The 19,085-nt window shown below is 40.1% G+C and overlaps 1 protein-coding gene across 1 annotated transcript; it reads right to left on the bottom strand.

Annotated features, from left to right (window-relative positions):
* Positions 1-132: 132 nt before the first annotated feature.
* Positions 133-18,376, bottom strand: galnt14 (UDP-N-acetyl-alpha-D-galactosamine:polypeptide N-acetylgalactosaminyltransferase 14 (GalNAc-T14)). The gene is made up of 16 exons (XM_060883342.1): positions 18,235-18,376; positions 15,775-15,944; positions 13,085-13,183; positions 8,820-8,887; positions 8,587-8,652; positions 7,634-7,755; positions 7,051-7,138; positions 6,840-6,924; positions 6,244-6,347; positions 5,847-5,973; positions 3,409-3,501; positions 2,914-2,997; positions 2,672-2,804; positions 1,854-1,973; positions 1,345-1,614; positions 133-1,028 (listed from the first exon to the last, which is right to left on the bottom strand). The coding sequence occupies exons 1-15, from the start codon at positions 18,364-18,366 to the stop codon at positions 1,456-1,458; spliced, it is 1,650 nt and encodes a 549-aa protein (XP_060739325.1). The 5' UTR covers positions 18,367-18,376; the 3' UTR covers positions 133-1,028; positions 1,345-1,455.
* Between the last annotated feature and the right edge of the window lie 709 nt (positions 18,377-19,085).

Raw genomic sequence — 19,085 nt, 5'->3', positions numbered from 1 at the left:
CAGTAATGCTGTTATAACTGATTAACAATGGGGTCAATTACTTTTTCACCACATAAGAACAGTTAATTTTGGACAACCTTCTTCAATAATTAAAACAACTGCATTTTGTGTTTTCTTTGAAGATTTTTAAGTAAACAAATTACTTATGTAATGTAACAAAAAAGAATAAATAAATTGGGTTTAAGAAATATGCAAAAACCAAAGAAAAGAGTAAACGATATTCACGGCACAGTGTGTATGTATATGTGTTTGTGTGTATGTGCGTGTGTCTGTATGTGTATGTGTGTAGATATGTGTTTGGTATGTGTGTGTAGGTGTGTGTATATGTGTGTGTATATATGTGTAAGTGTGTATGTGCGTGTGTCTGTATGTGTATGTGTGTGTATGTTAATGTGTGTTTGTGAATATGTGTGTGTAGATATGTGTTTGGTATGTGTGTAGGTGTGTGTATATGTGTGTGTGTATATATGTGTATGAGTGTGTATATGTGTGTGTGTGTATATATGTGTAAGTGTGTGCATGTATGTGTTTGTGTCTATGTGCGTGTGTCTGTATGTGTGTGTGTATGTATATGTGTTTGTGTCTATGTGCGTGTGTCTGTATGTGTGTGTGTATGTATATGTGTTTGTGTCTATGTGCGTGTGTCTGTATGTGTGTGTGTGTGTAAGTGTGTGTATGTATATGTGTTTGTGTCTATGTGCGTGTGTCTGTATGTGTGTGTGTAAGTGTGTGTATGTATATGTGTTTGTGTCTATGTGCGTGTGTCTGTATGTGTGTGTGTGTAAGTGTGTGTATGTATATGTGTTTGTGTGTATGTGTGTGTGTCTGTATGTGTATGTGTGTGTATGTTAATGTGTGTTTGTGAATATGTGTGTGTGTAGATATGTGTTTGGTATGTGTGTGTTGGTGTGTGTGCATGTCTGTGTGTTTTCTGTACTTCATAGTTCCCCATTGTTATTATAAAGGTCTTGATCGGGTTCAAACACATTCCCCTCTGCTCGTTTCTGTTCTGTGACACTTCAGGGATCCTAAAAAAAAATACATACACAGCACAGACAAATGAGTGTGGATCATAAACAAACAAGCAAACAAACAAATAAATAATACAGTTTTCTTTTCATTTGAAATGAAGTCTATATGATAGATAGATAGATAGATAGATAGATAGATAGATAGATAGATAGATAGATAGATAGATAGATAGATAGATAGATAGATAGACAGATATTATTTTTGTTGTTGATTCGTTTCCTAATGAAGTGTTAAAGTAGATGAGAACGAATGAATTTAGGCCTCACTGTATGTCTCATTACTGTGTTGAACCCTCCCTCCTCCCTCCTTTACCTCTTCAGCTACAGACAATGGAGGTGACTGCAGGTTCAGCAGATGTGTGTCTTCTTCCCTGCAGTTCCACACAGGAGCCTCTCTCACGCTGTGACCTGGAGATGTTCAGGGTCATGAGAAAGGCATTTCCCATCTCTGTGTTTGTACTGAGAGCTCACACGGGCTGATCACCAACATCCTGCTGTTCTCCACACCATCCAGAGCCATCTCACTGTCCAGACAGAAGTGTGATACCTGGTGCTCCAGGTGGGTTCCTGCTTTCTGCCAGCGCTTGGACATGGAAAATAAACACAGATACCATAAACACACAGGCGTATTATACTGTCTTAGTTAATGATTCATTAATGTGGCGTGTGGGGACCAGTCGATTGATCAAAACTGTCAGATATTCCTATTACTCCTCCAATTAAAGTACTGAAGACAAGCAGCATAGAGCAGATCAGTGACACTCGTCTCTCCTGTCACAAGTTCTGCAGTCATTATAATTCAATAATGTGTGTTGGTGTTACCTGGTTGCTGTCACTGATGTTGCAGTGCGTGAGGAGGATCTGTGCAGCTGGCAGCAGGGTAGAGACAGACATGCAGAAGTGCTGCTGGCGAATCTGCTGTCCGTGTGTATAGATCCACTCCTGAAACAACATGTTCATGATGAGTACAAGATTGTGGCCTGTACCTGACATGGATTAATTATGTTTATTTAACACCTGACTGTTGATTCAGCAAGGATCAGAACTACAACCAACACTGGTGTTTAATATACAGTCACTTTAATGATGAAAATATAAACAGCTCTCTTTTCCCCAAAGGATAAATAATGGAGTTTCTTCTTGTTTGTCTTGTGTCCATGTTGATCATTAAGTATCTTTGTCATGTCACTCCACAGTGGTGTTAATATGAAGCTCAAACATAGAAAAGGTCCAAAAAACCAAAACGGTTATATTTTCTCCACACAAACGTTTGTATCTTCAAATTAAATGTTGTAAATGAGATGTAAATGAGATGCTCCAAGTGTTTGTTCATCTAAAAAAGCAGCTCGGATTTGATCTTTAACGCTAACATTCAGTGTATGGTTATCAAGGGAAAAACACACAGCGTGATCTTCTACAGCATGATCTTCTAGAAATACAAGGAATTATTCAGGAACTTATTAGACGTTAGAATGAGAGTCAATGAGTTCCAGTGTGTTGCGTAATTTATAACATGAGGAAGATCCACAATGGAGTTGTTTAAATTCTGTATTTTTATAATACATATGAAGATGAGACTTTGTGCTGTGAGGTTGCCATGTGTCCGTTCTCCTTATCCCCAGTGTGTGCGTGTGTTCTACCTGGTTTTCCGTCTTGGTGCTGATGCACGGGGTGAGTGTGAGAACTGGAGCGTCCTGTCCCTCTGCTCGCTGGGCTTCGAGACAGTTCTGTCTCTGCTGGATGACTCCAGATTTTTGTGATTTATCTGGAGCTCTGGAATAGATCATAGTATACAAATGAATTAATTAATCAATCAGAACAGTAATTGGACAGAGCTACAGTATAAATAGATATACACAACTACACAATTACACACGCTCACTTGAGCTCGGGATAGACGTTGTCCAAATACCACTGGAAGGATTTGCACTTCAGGCTCTTCCTCAGTTCTTGGCGACCACGAATGCTGCCAAGTAACACAACAAAAAAGAGGAGGAAAAAACCTTTTACACACCACACACACTCCTACACGGCATGTTCACACAGTCACAGAGGCTCTGAAAAGGTTCGAGCATGTTATATAAACTCGGTGCTGAATTGTGAGTCCAAGAGATTCATGATGTCATAACTAAAAAAAGCAAAAACAAAGAAAAAAAAGCAAAAACGAAACAAAACCATATATGAGATGATTGCTGGTTGTGCTCAGTATTAAAATAGTTTTGTAATCGATCTCCAGTGCTCTTTGCAGAACAGTTGTTTCTTATTGACACTGATGTCTCTACAGGAAACAGATGGTGTGTATCGTGTTAGCCTTGTCTGTGTAGCGTGTGTACTGTGACATCCACCAAACATCTGAAAGTCGTGCGCTTTAACTCACTCTCCATAGGACTTGCCTCTGGCTGCAGGTCGAGTGGAGAAATAGTAGATTTTATACTCGTCCATCCAGACCTCAGCGGTACGTCTCGTGTTCCTGAAACCGACATCACAGCTGTGTGAGATTTAAGTGTAAAGAATAGAGGTGTCTCTATTCACAGAAGTGCTTTCCTGCTGTGTAAACTCTAATGGATGAAACTGAGCAGTAAAAAGCATCGCAAGAACAAACTGATAACATTTAACAAAACTCAGGTAATGAGAATTAAACCTCCAGAATGTTTGGCTTTCTGCCATTTTGTCGAAACATTTCCAGACAATGAAAAAATTCAGCTAAGTAATCTCTCATCCTTCGAGTCGGTTCATTTAGTAATCTCTCTCGAGCTTTGCTGTAAAACTAGAGCAGTAGGAGAAGAGACAGGACACAGAGCTATCAGGACAACACACAATGACAGGGGAACAAATTAGTATACAACACTCACGTACAGATAATTAACTGTGCAGATTCAGTCCCAAGATATGGGATTAAACTTCAAGCAGTAGTGTATATGCAATTTAAATAAAAAAAAGATAGCTGTGATGATCAGAATCTACTTTACTATACTCTAGACAAGTAACTCACCTAAATGTGTCTTATGTGTCTTACATCAGTTTTTATTCTTTTCTATATTGTTACGGTTCAGCTTGGACTTTTTTCCATGTGCTTCTGTTTATGTTCAGTGTCACATGTCTGCCCCGCCTTTGTTTACTCCTTGTTAATTGTCAAGTATATTTAATCGTGCCGCGTTGCAGATGCCGGTGCGGAATCATCGTCAGTGTACCCTCGTCCTTTGTCCTGTGTAGTTTTCGTCTTTGTTCCTGTTTTGAGTTTATTATTTATTAAACCCTGTTTATTTGAAGCTATCCTGCGTATGGATCTGTCTTCCTCCTCCTGGGTGTGACATATATCTAACATTTATTATTATTAATAATATGTCACTAATAATAATAATAATAATAATAATAATAATAATAATAATAATAATAACAACAACAACAACAACAACAACAACAACAACAACAACAATAATAATAATAATAATAATAATAATAATAATAATAATAATATCACTTGCTCCATATCCTATTATTTCTATTCATTTTAACTTTCTTTCTATTTTTTTTTACTTTCTTTCTTTCTTTCTTTCTTTCTTTCTTTCTTTCTTTCTTTCTTTTACTATTTATTCTTCTATAATCACAAAACAGAATGCTGTACTGTACTGTATTGTGTACTGTTGAGTACTATATACAGTAGTAGTGTGTATTGCACTTTGTTGTGTGTTTTTGTAGCTCTGTGTTTGTATGGAGCACCAGGGTTCTGGAGGAACATTGTTTCCTTTCACTGTGTTCTGTTTCAAATATACAGTATAAAGTCAAAACTACAGTAAAAGCTTTCGGACTCGACTCTGCAGGTTGTGTTCTGTATGTTACTGTGTATGTGAAAAAATCATATCTTGAATGTTTCCTGATACATGACTGTAGTATCACTGATGTGTAGGTTTCCTTTAACTGCATCTGTTCAATAATAACAATATGTTACATAGATAAACAAGATTCTGAGTGTGTGTGTGTGTGTGAGAGAGAGAGAGAGACAGGATAATGGTGTTTATCCCCCAAACTCAAAGACTTAACATTAAAACTGAATCTGTTTACAGCACAGAGACATGTAACATGTATTTGCTTTGGGTTATTTAAAGCGTAATTTTTTTTTTTCATATCAGTAAACATGTTAATCCAACAGAACATTTGTATTTCTTGTGTTTGTGTGTAAAACATGGCTCGAGCAGTACATTTCTACTAAATATTTACATCCACAATCTACCTGTTAATACAGCTTTTACACACAGTTTCTGTGATTAACGATGAGTTTGGATCTTCAAAAAATCTTTCATGGCTAGATTTAACCGTGCTTTTACTGGCTGTTTTCTTTAGATGTTAATGCATCACATTCAAGCTGATTTTGTTTAAACATAATTGAATTGAATAATTCAATAATAACAATTCAGCTCAGTATCACTTTTCACATTATTTAACTTAATACACAAGATCCACCATGATGGATACACTTGTTATTGCTGTTAGATTTTACATTTGTAAGTTACCTCAGAAGACACATCTGAACACATCTGGAGAAAAGTAAGCCTCATCTCTCTCTCCTTCTCTCTCTTTATCTCTTCATCTCACTTTCCATCTATCTTTCTATCTATCTATCTCTCTAACAGAGGTGTTTCTCCTCACACTGCGAAGGAATGCTGAAGTGTGTGTGTGTGTTGGGGGGGGGGGTAAATGCTGTAAATGTATCCTCCTCTTACACCACAATGATACGATCACATACTCCTACAGTTTATAAACAGACGCCTCTCCGTTGCTTGCTGACAATAAAGTAAGTATGAATCAGGATCTTACTTAATATAAGTATTGGCACTGCCGTCTGGGAAGATGTACGGGTGTTTCTTGCGGAAAACATGTCCGACTCTGCTGCAGGGGACGATCTCCAGACTTCCTCCACACATCCAGGCTCTGAAGGAAAGCTCTAAAGGACCAGAAATATGTTAGCAGTGTATACACATCGTGTTCCTGCTGTGACATAAAGAGGAAATGTGTTCTGGTTGAAGTTTATAACTGAACTGAGCAGTTTTGAGTTGAGTTCCTCGTTTATGTTCTGTTAGTAATAACAGATATCATCGAGAACTAATTCAAATTAATGTCCATTTTTTCCTAAGCATGATTCTTATATTAGAGTAAAGATTCTATTCACTATGTAAAGATCTCGACTCTTATTGGAGAGATTCATTTCACTCACCGAAGTTCTCTCCTCCCCAGATATCCATGGCCGTGTCGTACTTCCCCAGGTGATTGAACCAGGATTTGTTGATTACAAACAGCCCTCCAGGCAGAACGGGTGTCCTGAGGATTTCAGGATATTGAATAACGATTAACGGCTGTGTGTCCCTGCTGAATAATGATTACACACAGCTGAGCTCCACGTTCTAGCCTGAGGTCTGTGTGGATATTTTGATGAAAGATCAATAACGTTCTGTTTAAAGCAACAGAAATGAGTTTTAAAAGTGTGTGTGTGTGTGTGTGAGTGTGTGTGTGTGTGTGTGTGTGTGTGTGAGATAGTGTTAATATGTTCTGATAATGTTCTGTGGTGTAAAAGAGGAAAGAGCTACACACACTGACTGATAGAAAAAAAGCTGGTTTGTAATCTAATAATCTCTCTGTATAAATATCTACAGAAACGGTATTTTTATATGTATAAGTGTCCACTGATCATATACAGTATCATGACCATTAACAATCAGACTTGGCCATGTGATGAGTTCTTTATTCCAAGGCTGTCTGTTCTATCTCACATCTGAGAACTTCACACAACCCCTGATGCTCCTGATCACCTACTTAATGGGTTCTGTGGGGTTGAGTCTCTTGGCTCTCTTCTCAGCAGACAGCTGTTCCCACTTGAAATGGAGACTCCAGTCAAAACCTGTGAGAGAAAGTGAAAGGAGAAAGAAGTCACGTAGAAGTTATGAATCTCACCATGGGCTGTTTTACTTATTAAACACAATGTGAAGCTTGTGGCCATCAGGATGTGGATGAGTTTGGTTCTTACCACCCTGTAGGTTTGAGGAAGCAGCAACGTAGGAGAACGAGTCCATGTTGATGACGTCGATCACCGGGCTGGCGATACGGCTCGGGTCCTGAAATTACACAAACCCATGTGTCATACAGCAGCCACTTAAGTTAATCAAACATAAACTTGTTTTCTTGTTCTTCAATGGCTGAACTCATTGTCAGCCAAAAAGAACAGAACGTTTCCTTTGCACAAAAGTACTGGAATAAATGTTTCCTAAATCCTTATATTCGTTCGTTCAAGACACATAAGAGATGATGACACACTTTAAACATAAACAAATAAGAACTTTTTCTTATTTGTTTATGTTTAAAGTTCAATCACTTAGTACACTGAACATCACCAGTGAATTATTTACTCCACTGATTTGTTTCTCCACACATTTTCCATCTCTTTAAGCTTCAGTGTGTTAGTTTCAGTCAGAGGTTTTCGTCACCCATGACTACACTCCTGTATGTTGACTATTTTGGTATCCAATTTATATCATCTTTCATCCAGTATATACATATGAGAAATATAGTCTGTAGATAATAATGCACAGTGTTTCTCTTTACTAGTGCACCTCTTTAATCCTCTGGAGCAGGGGAGGAAGCCAGTCTTTGTTGACCTCACAGTGGCTCTCGAGGAAGGTCAGGACTTCTGCTTCAGCAGCATCTGCCCCTCGAACCCTGGACCTGATTAAACCTGAGCAACATGGAAGAGCTTGGTTACTCCATTAATCCTTCATCATCCTCCAAAACCACACCAGCTCTTCATCCTGCTCTCTCTGTAAAGACGTAAAGACGAATCTCACCCTGCCCTCTCTTCACTTCCCTTACAAGTTTCCTTTAACATGCAGTAGGTAAGACAGCTTCAGCCAGGTTTGAGATTCACTTCATATCCATGACCAATCACAAAAGGATAAAAACGTTCACTTTTCTTTTTACTTTTTAATAAAGAGCTCAATTTCTCCCCTAACAAGCCTTCCTAGCCTCGTCACTAGGTTCACTACGTTAAGGTCTGAACAGGTGAATAAAACATCTTTACTGCATTGGATCAGTGGATCCAGAAATGAGAAACACAAAACATCTCCGAGACGTAACCCATACTCTCACTCACTCACTCATTTTCTACCGCTTATCTGAACTACCTCGGGTCACGGGGAGCCTGTGCCTATCTCAGGCGTCATCAGGCATCAAGGCAGGATACACCCTGGACGGAGTGCCAACCCATCGCAGGGCACACACACACTCTCATTCACTCACACAATAACACACTACGGACAATTTTCCAGAGATGCCAATCAACCTACCATGCATGTCTTTGGACCGGGGGAGGAAACCAGAGTACCCGGAGGAAACTCCCGAGGCACAGGGAGAACATGCAAACTCCACACACACACAAGGCGGAGGTGGGAATCAAACCCCCAACCCTGGAGGTGTGAGGCGAACGTGCTAACCACTAAGCCACCGTGCACCCCCGAAACCCATACAAACTTCATCATTAAACATTAAATGGTTTAATTTTATAACCTACCTTCTCTTTGTTTATTGCGAAGACACTTGACTTTCGGTAATTTGGTGAGAAGAAGACAGTCATTGGCTGAAAGAAGAAAGAATATTTCAAATTATTTCAGTTTTTTCTTCTCCGATCTAAAATACTAGCCTTTACATTAAAGGTGAGTGTGTGTGGGTGTGTGTGTGAGTGTGTGGGTGTTTGTGTGTGAGTGTGAAGGAACAAAGCAGAAGATTCACTGGTCCATAACTTACGATCCACGCTGAAATCGTCCACCAGGATGATCTCATGGATCAGATGCACAGGCGTCCGATTCAACACGCTGGCAGAAAGAAGATAAAAGACACAGAATTCAGAGGCAGATTAGTTTTTATTCTCAGACATGACAACTGAGGAAAAATTCATCCATTAACATTATGTAAAAAGTGGCATACACATACAGAGGACAAATACACATACACACAAACACACACTATATATAGGTGCGTCTCAATAAATTAGAACGTTGTGGAAAAGTTCATTTATTTTAGTAATTCAACTCAAATAGTGAAACTCGTGTATTATATAGATTCAGTACACACACACTGAATGCTTACGGTTGATTGTCTAATGAAAAATGTGAAGATAAATATCTGTTTAGAGTGAGGTTGCTTTGTGACTTTTTTTTAAAAGTGAAAGTGACGTACAGCTAAGTATGGTGACCCATACTCAGAATTCGTTCTCTGCATTTCACCCATCCAAAGTGCACACACACAGCAGTGAACACACACCTGGAGCAGTGGGCAGCCATTTATGCTGCGGCACCCAGGGAGCAGTTGGGGGGGTTCGGTGCCTTGCTCAAGGGCACCTCAGTCGTGGTCGGCCCGAGACTCGAACCCACAACCTAAGGGTTAGGAGTCAAACTCTCTAACCATTAGGCCACGACTTTTACATCTAAAGCGAATAGGAATTATTTATCTTTGTGTAGAAGACAGCATTTTTAAATACAGAAGTATCACTTTTTGTTCCTCCTGCAGTTTTTCCCCAGACTCTGCTCTCTGAACTCAGTGTTTATGATCACATGATAAATTTCACCTGCATTCATTCATTTTCATGACAGATTCTGAATAAACTGGTTGTATGGATCCTGCAGTGACATGCTGTATAAATGCTCTGGGTTTATATTGAAATGTCATCTGATCAAACAGAGTTTCAGAGTTTCATTTTTACTAGAAATTCCAAAATAAGGAAGTTGGTAATTTGAACAACAACAGAACTCAGACCAGATACAAGCAGGTTTTTCGTTCCATTGTTCAAATGGTAATAATTATATCCATAAAATCTCGTGAGACATTGGACAGGCTGCTTGTACGTATATCTTCCGCTTATGTTTAGCTCGCGTTTGTTTCGAAGATAAAGTCACACTACATACTGTACATACACACACATGCACACTACATACACAGAGGCAAAAAAAGTATTTAGTCATCCACCAATTGTGCAAGTTCTCCCATTTAAAAAGAAGAGAGAGGCCTGTAATTTTCATCATAGGTACACTTCAACTATGAGGGACAAAATAAGAAAAAAAATTTAGAGAAAAAAATAAATAAATAAAACACATTGTCTGATTTTTAAAGAATTTATTTGCAAATTATGGTGGAAAATAAGTATTTGGTCAATAACAAAAGTTCATCTCAATACTTCTCAATACCCTTTGTTGGCATTGAAAGAGGTCAAAAAGTTTTCTGTAAGTCTCCACAAGGTTTTTACACACTGTTGCTGGTAGTTTGGCCAATTCCACCATGCAGACCTCCTGTAGAGCAGTTGTGTTTTGGGGCTGTCGCCGGGCAACATGGATTTTCAACTCCCTCCAAAGATTTTCTATGGGGTTGAGATCTGGAGACTGGCTAGGCCACTCCAGGACCTTGAAATGCTTCTTTCGAAGCCACTCCTTCGTTGCCTGGGCGGTGTGTTTGGGATCATTGTCATGCTGAAAGACCCAGCCACGTTTCATTGTTAATGCCCTTCCTGATGGAAGGAGGTTTTCTCTCAAAATCTCACGATACATGTCCCCATTCATTCTTTCCTTTACACGGATCAGTTGTCCTGGTCATTTTGCAGAAAAAACAGCCCCAAAGCATGATGTTTCCACCCCCATGCTTCACAGTAAGTATGGTGTTCTTTGGATGCAACTCCTGCAAACAAAGCAAGTTGAGTTTTTACCATAAAGTTCTATTTTGGTTTCATCTGACCATATGACATTCTCCCAATCCTCTTCTGGATCATCCAAATGCTCTCTAGCAAACTTCAGACGGGCCCGGACATGTACTGGTTTAAGCAGGGGAACACGTCTGGCACTGCAGGATTTGAGTCCCTGGTGGCGTAGTGTGTTACTGATGGTAGCCTTTGTTACTTTGGTCCCAGCTCTCTGCAGGTCATTCACTAGGTCCCCCCATGTGGTTCTGGGATTTTTGCTCACCGTTCTTGTGATCATTTTGACCCCACGGGGTGAGATCTTGTGTGGAGCCCCAGATTGAGGGAAATTATCAGGGGTTTTGTATGTCTTCCATCTTCTAATAATTGCTCCCACAGTTGATTTCTTCATACCAAGCTGCTTATCTATTGCAGATTCAGTCTTCCCAGTCTGGTGCAGGGCTACAATTTTGTTTCTGGTGTCCTTTGACAGCTCTTTGGTCTTGGCCATAGTGGTGTTTGGAGTCTGACTGTTTGAGGTTGTGGACAGATGTCTGATACTAATAATGAGTTCAAACAGGTGCCATTAATACAGGTAACGAGTGGAGAACAGAGGAGCCTCTTAGGCCACGTTCACACTGCAGGTAAAAGTGGCCCAAATCCGGAGTAATCCGGAGACTTCTTCAGGAGTAGTGTGAACACTCAAATCTGGCCCAGATCTGATTTTTTCAAATCAGATCTGGACCACTTCCATATGTGGTCCTGAATCAGACCCAAATCTGATCTTTTCCAATGTGGCCGCAGTGTGAACAGCCAAGGCGGATTTGATGCGACTTTTACGTCAATCTACATCGACATTCGTCACAATTATGCGCCGGCGAAAACCTTTTTTTTTTTTTGCGCCGACGAAAACGTGACACAAACGTGACTGGTAACGTGTATGTTAAGAGCGTTATATAAAGAGCCAGAAGTGTTATATATTAACAAAATCAGATCTGAGAATAATATCCGAATTGAGCATTAAAGCCACGCAAGTCTTAATGCTCAATTCGGATATTTTGCTCAGATCTGATTTTTTTGTTTGGCTGTTCACATTACCTTTTAAAATGTGGCCTATATCAGATACCAGTGTGAACTGTTTGCTGTTTCAAACTGACCCGCATGCGCAAACGAACAATAACAATGACATCACACGCAGCATGCCGTTGCGCTAAAAAGTTGGCGAGGTTATGGAGGAAGTATTGTATCATCTAGTGCAAGCAAACATATTATGTAATGCTATAATGTGATGTATTCAATGCAAACATTATGAGCTGGTTCACGTAACCACTTTATATAACACTCTTAACACACACGTTACCAGTCACGTTTGTGTCACGTTTTCGCCGGCGCAAAAAAAAAAAAAAAAAAAAAAAAAAAAACAAGGTTTCGCCGGCGCAAAAAGAAAAAAAAAGTTTTCGCTGGCGCATAATTGTGACGAATGTCGATGTAGATTGACGTAAAAGTCGCATCAAATCCGCCTTGGCTGTTCACACTGCGGCCACATTGGAAAAGATCAGATTTGGGTCTGATTCAGGACCACATATGGAAGTGGTCCAGATCTGATTTGAAAAAATCAGATCTGGGCCAGATTTGAGTGTTCACACTACTCCTGAAGAAGTCTGACCTGGTCACTTGACCCCAAAAAAATCGGATTTGGGCCACTTTTACCTGCAGTGTGAAGACTTGCAGTGTGAACGTGGCCTTAAAGAAGATGTTACAGGTCTGTGAGAGCCAGAAATCTTGCTTTTTTTGTAGGTGACCAAATACTTATTTTACCGAGGAATTTACCAATTAATTCATTAAAAATCCTACAATGTGATTTCCTTTATTCTTTCCTACATTCTGTCTCTCATAGTTGAAGTGTACCTATGATGAAAATTACAGGCCTCTCTCATCTTTTTAAGTGGGAGAACTTGCACAATTGGTGGCTGACTAAATACTTTTTTGCCCCACTGTACATACATACACATACACACTGCATACACATACATATACATACACACATGCACACATACACATACACATACATACATACACACATGCACACATACACATACATACATACATACATACACATACACACATACACATACATATACATACACACATACACACACACACACACACATACATACACGCTTACATACACATACATACATACATACACACTACATGACCCTGAGTACTGAATCCCTGTTTCACACTCCACTGCTCTCTCTATGTGTGATACTTGTATTATATCTGCATCTGCTGCTGTTTATCAGAGCTGCGTTCAGTACAGAGAGGTGTGAAGAGGCCATTTCACCTCCTCAGAGTGCGCAGTAGAGTGGAGCGTGCCTCGTTGTGGAGCGTGATCACGATGCTGGTGGACGGCAGCTCAGGGTCGTAGTGTAGTAACGTACACCTGAGGAGGAGGAGAGAGAGAGCAGACTTAATTATAGATTTTAATAAGATTTTTACTAGATTATTACTGTAAACACTTCTATTGGGTTTTAAAGATAACCTCATTAGCATTGTGTTTCCCTCCAAAAATAATAACAGACAGATGGTCAGACTGATAATCAGACCTATGATCAGACTGATGGTCAGAGTGGGGATGGAAATGTGATATTCTACAGTTGAACAAAAGTCATATATTTTCTTTATTGTGACATGACTGCAAAAATATAAAGAATCAAATAAAAACAATTTTAGAAGTTTCAGAAATAGTGTCGATGTGTAAAAATGTCCTCGCTGCTCTAGATGTGCTGCGTCCTGGTTCCTTCTCCCTGGAGGCATTAACACGTTAGTGAAATCTTCAATTTCTCTTCCTCACAGTAAAGAGAGCAGTGACTTAAGCTTGTTTTCCCTCAGCATCTTTTCTCTTTGTCTTTTTTTAGAAGCACTGAGCTGCATTGCAGTCTCTCTCTCACCCGCTGCACCTCAACAGGAAAATGATTCAATAATAATATAATATAATATAATATAATATAATATAATATAATATAATATAATATAATATAATATAATATAATATTATACACACTCAGCATGTCTCTGGACTGAGGAGGGAAACACACACACACACACACCCTCACACACACACAGTAGCTTGCTTCCCACCGTCAGATAAAAATCACTAGTGAGGTAGACCTCCTTTACTGCGTGACTGTTTGAACCTTCGGACTACCCGCTGATTTGTCAGTGGTTCTGAAGAACCAGAACACAACATGTAGCAGTGATATAATCATTTTTTCTAAACGACAGAAATAAACGTCGAGTAAATGTGAGACCCAGGCTTCCATTTTAACCAATTCAAGGTTATTAAAGTCCAGGATTGCAGCAGCTCAGACCTCACAGAGCAGCGACATCTCAGTTTCACCGATCAGACACGTCACAGCAGGACTGGGCCTGAAGCCAGGCAGGAGGCCGCGCTAATAACCTGTCATCCAGTGGGATAATCTCCTGTTAGACAGCAGGCAGCATGTGTCTCTGCACTGAAAGAAATGAAGCCCTGCTCTGAACATGCTGAGGTCAGTCACCTGCTTCACAAAATGTCAGATACACAACCTTACACCTCAATCCGCTCGGACATCAGCACACTTCTTCCACACTTTCCTGAGGTGATTACTAGAAATAAGGCTGCCTACAATCTACCCTAAAGAATATTAAGACACTAGAGAAGTCTCTGCATGTGAGTGTGTCTGTTTAGCGTGGCGTCTAAGCCGCTAGCAAGAGCAGCAGCGGGAATCAGCGTGGGGTTTGATTGCTGCGTGCGGTGTTGAGTAAATCACTCTCAGCAAGATGCACCAGCAGTGACTCCATTTCCAGAGCTTCCCTGTAAAGCAGAGACTGTTCTTTTCTCTCTCTCTCATCTTCTACCGCTTATCCGAACTATTCTCGGGTCACGGGGAGCCTGTGCCTATCTCAGGCGTCATCTGGCATCAAGGCAGGATACACCCTGGACGGAGTGCCAACCCATCGCAGGGCACACACACACTCTCATTCACTCACGCAATCACACACTACGGGCAATTTTCCAGAGATGCCAATCAACCTACCATGCATGTCTTTGGACCGGGGGAGGAAACCGGAGTACCCGGAGGAAACCCCCGAGACACGGGGAGAACATGCAAACTCCACACACACAAAGCGGAGGCGGGAATCGAACCCCCAACTCTGGAGGTGTGAGGCGAACGTGCTAACCTCTAAGACACCGTGCCCCCCACTGTTCTGTTCTTTTCTTTTCTTTTCTTTTCTTTTCTTTTTAACATTGTGTTGTCAGGCTGACTAGGCTGCTTCATGTCGTAGAGCTGGAGCTGGAGCTTCCACCGCTCTCTCTCAGGTTCTGTCTGTTAGATTTGAGGTTGAAATAATTCTCTTAATCTTCTCAGATGCTCCTGCTAACATTCAGGAGATCCGGGTAAAGAAAATAGCAAAATAGACACCATGGTAGTAAAACGTCTTGACATGAACATGAGACAAGATGAAACAGCAGAGAACTGAGTGCAACAAAACAGTGAGAGCACATTTGTAGCTCATTTGTACACAACACAGGATAACACAGCTAATAAGCTAACAACAGCTAGCTACCCAACCTAGCTAGTCAGAAGGAGTATCAGACAGTACTGGAGGGATGAGAGAAGTTTAGGAGGAAGTGATGGGAGTCTGTCAGCAGAAGGATTTAGCTGTAATGTTACAAGATAGATGCTTCACAAGTATTATCTCCAAGGTACACAAAGGGTACAGTGTGAAGTGCATGGGGTACAATGTGGAAACCCCTTCTAGGTGAAACCACACGATAAACACACACATATGACACACACACTGACACGCACATGACACACACGACACGCATATGACACACACACATTACACACACACAGACACATACACACACGATACACACACATGACACACATATCACACACACATATGACACACACACATACACACACACATATGACACACATGATACACACACACAAATGACACACACACACACACACAGCCTACCGATGATGGCGGGTGTCTTTAAGCGCTCTGTTGCTGGCAATCCTCTCGCTCTCTCTTTGATTGAAGGCATACTGACTGTAGGGATCTTGTCCTGGTTTCCACCGGTGAGTATTAAGGTAGCTCTTCTCTTCGAACTCATCCAGGAGATCATCCCATTCTGTGTTTGATATCTGGAACAAAAGCAATCGTGCTTAACGATCAGTCTGCTGTTATCAGTCAGGCTTCTCAACACCCGGCAGCACTTGATGACTTGAACAAGATGGCTGCCACACATTCTACCTTATGGTACTGCATGAAGATGGACAGATGGATAAACAGAGAGATAGCTAGAGAGATAGAATGATGGACAAGTGGAGAGATGGAGAGATGGATAGTGGCAGCAGGGTTGGTTGACGTGATGGTCCCCCCTATAGATTAGAACCCCAAACCTACAGATTGTTCATTTGTTTCTTTGTTTCTTTGTTTGTTTACATAAACAGTTATAACTCATAAAGATTCCTCATGATCTCAACCAAAAGCAGTATACAATCTGAACAGATAATACGACCACAGCAGGCCACTGTACAGTAGATGTTCCATAATGTGAATTCTCCACAAGCTCACGCTTTCCCTCCTGCCTGTGAGAATGTCATAACCCTCTGCTGTAGAAAAGCGACATCATCATCATCTTTACACCCGGTAATAAAGGTGGTAATTGCAGGTGTCGCTTTCTTGAGATAGAGCACGAATCGCGACAAGGACGAGGCATCAGCTCAGCTTGTGTGAAATCGGTTAAACGCCCGTGGAGTCTGGAGCAGGAGCAACAATCCTGACACTTTCATTACATTACACCTTCACAAGCTCTTTACCCAGCAGTCCTACAACTCAGATAACAGAATACAATACACAGGAAGTGTACAAGTACAACAACAATTTCAAATGTCAGGACTAGGAGTGGAATAGAGTATGAATAGGTTATGAATAATTCATGGTATGATAATCATATAGCTGAGATTTGAGTCAAACACAGTTATCTGGATGATAAATTATTCTGTAGCAGCTCTGAAGGCCTCTTAGTGACATTATGTGTCTAGATGAACTTCTATAAGACGCTGGTCGTCTCCTCCGCGTATTTCTTTCCCTTTCAGTTTAAAAAAAGAGTAAACGAACAGCAAAAAAGCAACGTTTTAAAAAAACAACACTGTGGTAAAATTAACACTGAGGTGTGAGGTGTTTTTAGAATATTTTAAAATACAGTCCCAAAATAATTGGACAATTGAGTCCAGTATTAAATCCTGAAAATTAATTTTAAATTGTTAATTTGTCCAATTATTATTATGATTTTATTTTGGTCAAAATATAAAAAGTACAGTAAATAGTCTTGACCCGAAGCTGCTCTTTGAGCTGATTATTTCATTTAGGTTTCATTATCCCGCAATCAACAAAGGAAGATACTGAGAATGATTTTGTCAGTGTTTAAATCTTTATAAATCTATAAGCTGAGGACATACGACTGGGGGCTCGGTGTTCTTCAGGTTCTTCAGACTATAAAAATCTTTCTGGCAATAAAAAAACGAAGTCTTTTAACAGCAAATTACCAGAAGGTTTCTTGAGGAACCAAAATGTATTCTTCTTCCATGGTATCACTGTGAAAACCCTGATTTGTTTTTTCCAGGAACCTTTATATTCAAAGATGGTTTCCTGTAGATTGTAGATATCATCATTTCATCGCACGCAGATTCTGTGTAATGCGTCTTACTCTGTAGACTCGTTTTATTCTCTCCTGAAATGTGCATCAGGTGATTTCCATAATAAACCTGACATATGTGTTATGACACAATAACATCAGTTTGGACTCAGTTTGGTGCTCAGCTCAGCAGCCTCCTCCTCCTCTTTTTTTTCGGGGGTGGGGGTTAGGGGGGTTAAATAATGAAGGAATGGTGCTGCAGTGACAGGTCTGTTTTCTGCTCCATCTTCTGCTTAAAATACATCATCAAAAAATCCCCAGTAAAGGTGAAAGTGACTTTAATACCCACAGAGAATTTAATACATTACAGATAATGCCATTATGTTATGGCAAATAACAAAAAAATCAGTGTTGCACCTTATTACTATAATGAAATGTACAAAAAAATGCTGCAATTAAATGCAGGGTGATAAACTTCACCTGATTTACTATATATATATATATATATATATATATATATATATATATATATATATATATATATATATATATATATATTAGATAAATATTGATATATATTGATATATATTGATATATATTGATATATATATTGCTCATTGTCCATAATGACAAAATTTATACTCTACATTATCAGGTCAGTGTTATTAGCTGCAGCACTGAATGTCCCAACTGGACACGAGCATTGACCTGCAGACTGTGTGTGTGTGTGTGTGTGTGTGTGTGTGGTCGCGTCTCCATCCTTCTCGGTTTTGTTCCCTGCCTGTTCCACTCACCTCATTCTCTCTGTGTGTGTCTTGAAGCTGCTCAGGTATTTTGCGGTTGTTCAGGAGGATCACATAAAGCAGAGCCGCTATCCAGAACAGAGCAGACACAGCGAGCGTCAGCTTTCGGCACAGCTTCTTCATTTTCTGTCCTGTGTTCGAGCTGCATCATCCCCTCATCTTCATCCTCATCCTAAAACAGTCTGACGCTGGAAGCGGAGTGCGCTGCTGCTGTGTGGAAAGCCAAAAGGTTCACAACGACCGCTGCGTGTACAGGCTGTGTGTAGGGAGACACACCTACAGCCACCACACACACACACTCACACACACACACACACACACACTCACGCACACACACACACACACACACTCACACACACTCTCACGCACACAATCACACACACAAACACACACATACACACACACACACTCACTCACACGCACACATACACACACACACACTTCACTGAGCACACAAACACACACACACCATCCCTAACCACCCAAATTTGTTCCAATTTCAGTTGTGTTTATATATAAATCTGGTTTCTAGTTACATTTTCTGTGTCTTTATACACAGTTTTGTTTTGTGTGTGTGTGTGTGTGTGTGTGTGTGTTCCTCTTGTCAACTTAACACTCACGTCTCCTGGCGATAAACTACTAAATTCTATTCCCCAAGTAATAAAAAAAAGTTTAAATTACACAAATATGACTGCAACAGTGTTCTGGTTTATTTGGTGTCTGTGTACAAAATAACTAATAAATATAAGTGAATAAAAGCCTTGTACAGGACGCATTAGCTTTTTTAAGATAGTTATTACAGTTTTTTTCAGTTGCTAACAAGCATTGTTCAATACCGAAAC

This window comes from Tachysurus vachellii, chromosome 12 (genome assembly GCF_030014155.1).
Source record: "Tachysurus vachellii isolate PV-2020 chromosome 12, HZAU_Pvac_v1, whole genome shotgun sequence".
NCBI classification, from domain to species: domain Eukaryota; kingdom Metazoa; phylum Chordata; class Actinopteri; order Siluriformes; family Bagridae; genus Tachysurus; species Tachysurus vachellii.
This window is presented reverse-complemented; position numbering and strand designations above follow the sequence as displayed.

What these genes read in the sequence shown, in the direction of transcription:
- galnt14 (XM_060883342.1), bottom strand. Translation starts at nt 18,366, where the DNA reads ATGAAGAAGCTGTGCCGAAAGCTGACGCTCGCTGTGTCTGCTCTGTTC. An exon ending in CTGGGGAGGAGAGAACTTCG is followed by an intron (nt 5,974 to 6,243) that starts GTGAGTGAAATG and finishes CTGGTCCTTTAG; the next exon opens with AGCTTTCCTTCAGAGCCTGG. An exon ending in AACGTCTATCCCGAGCTCAA is followed by an intron (nt 2,805 to 2,913) that starts GTGAGCGTGTGT and finishes GATCTATTCCAG; the next exon opens with AGCTCCAGATAAATCACAAA.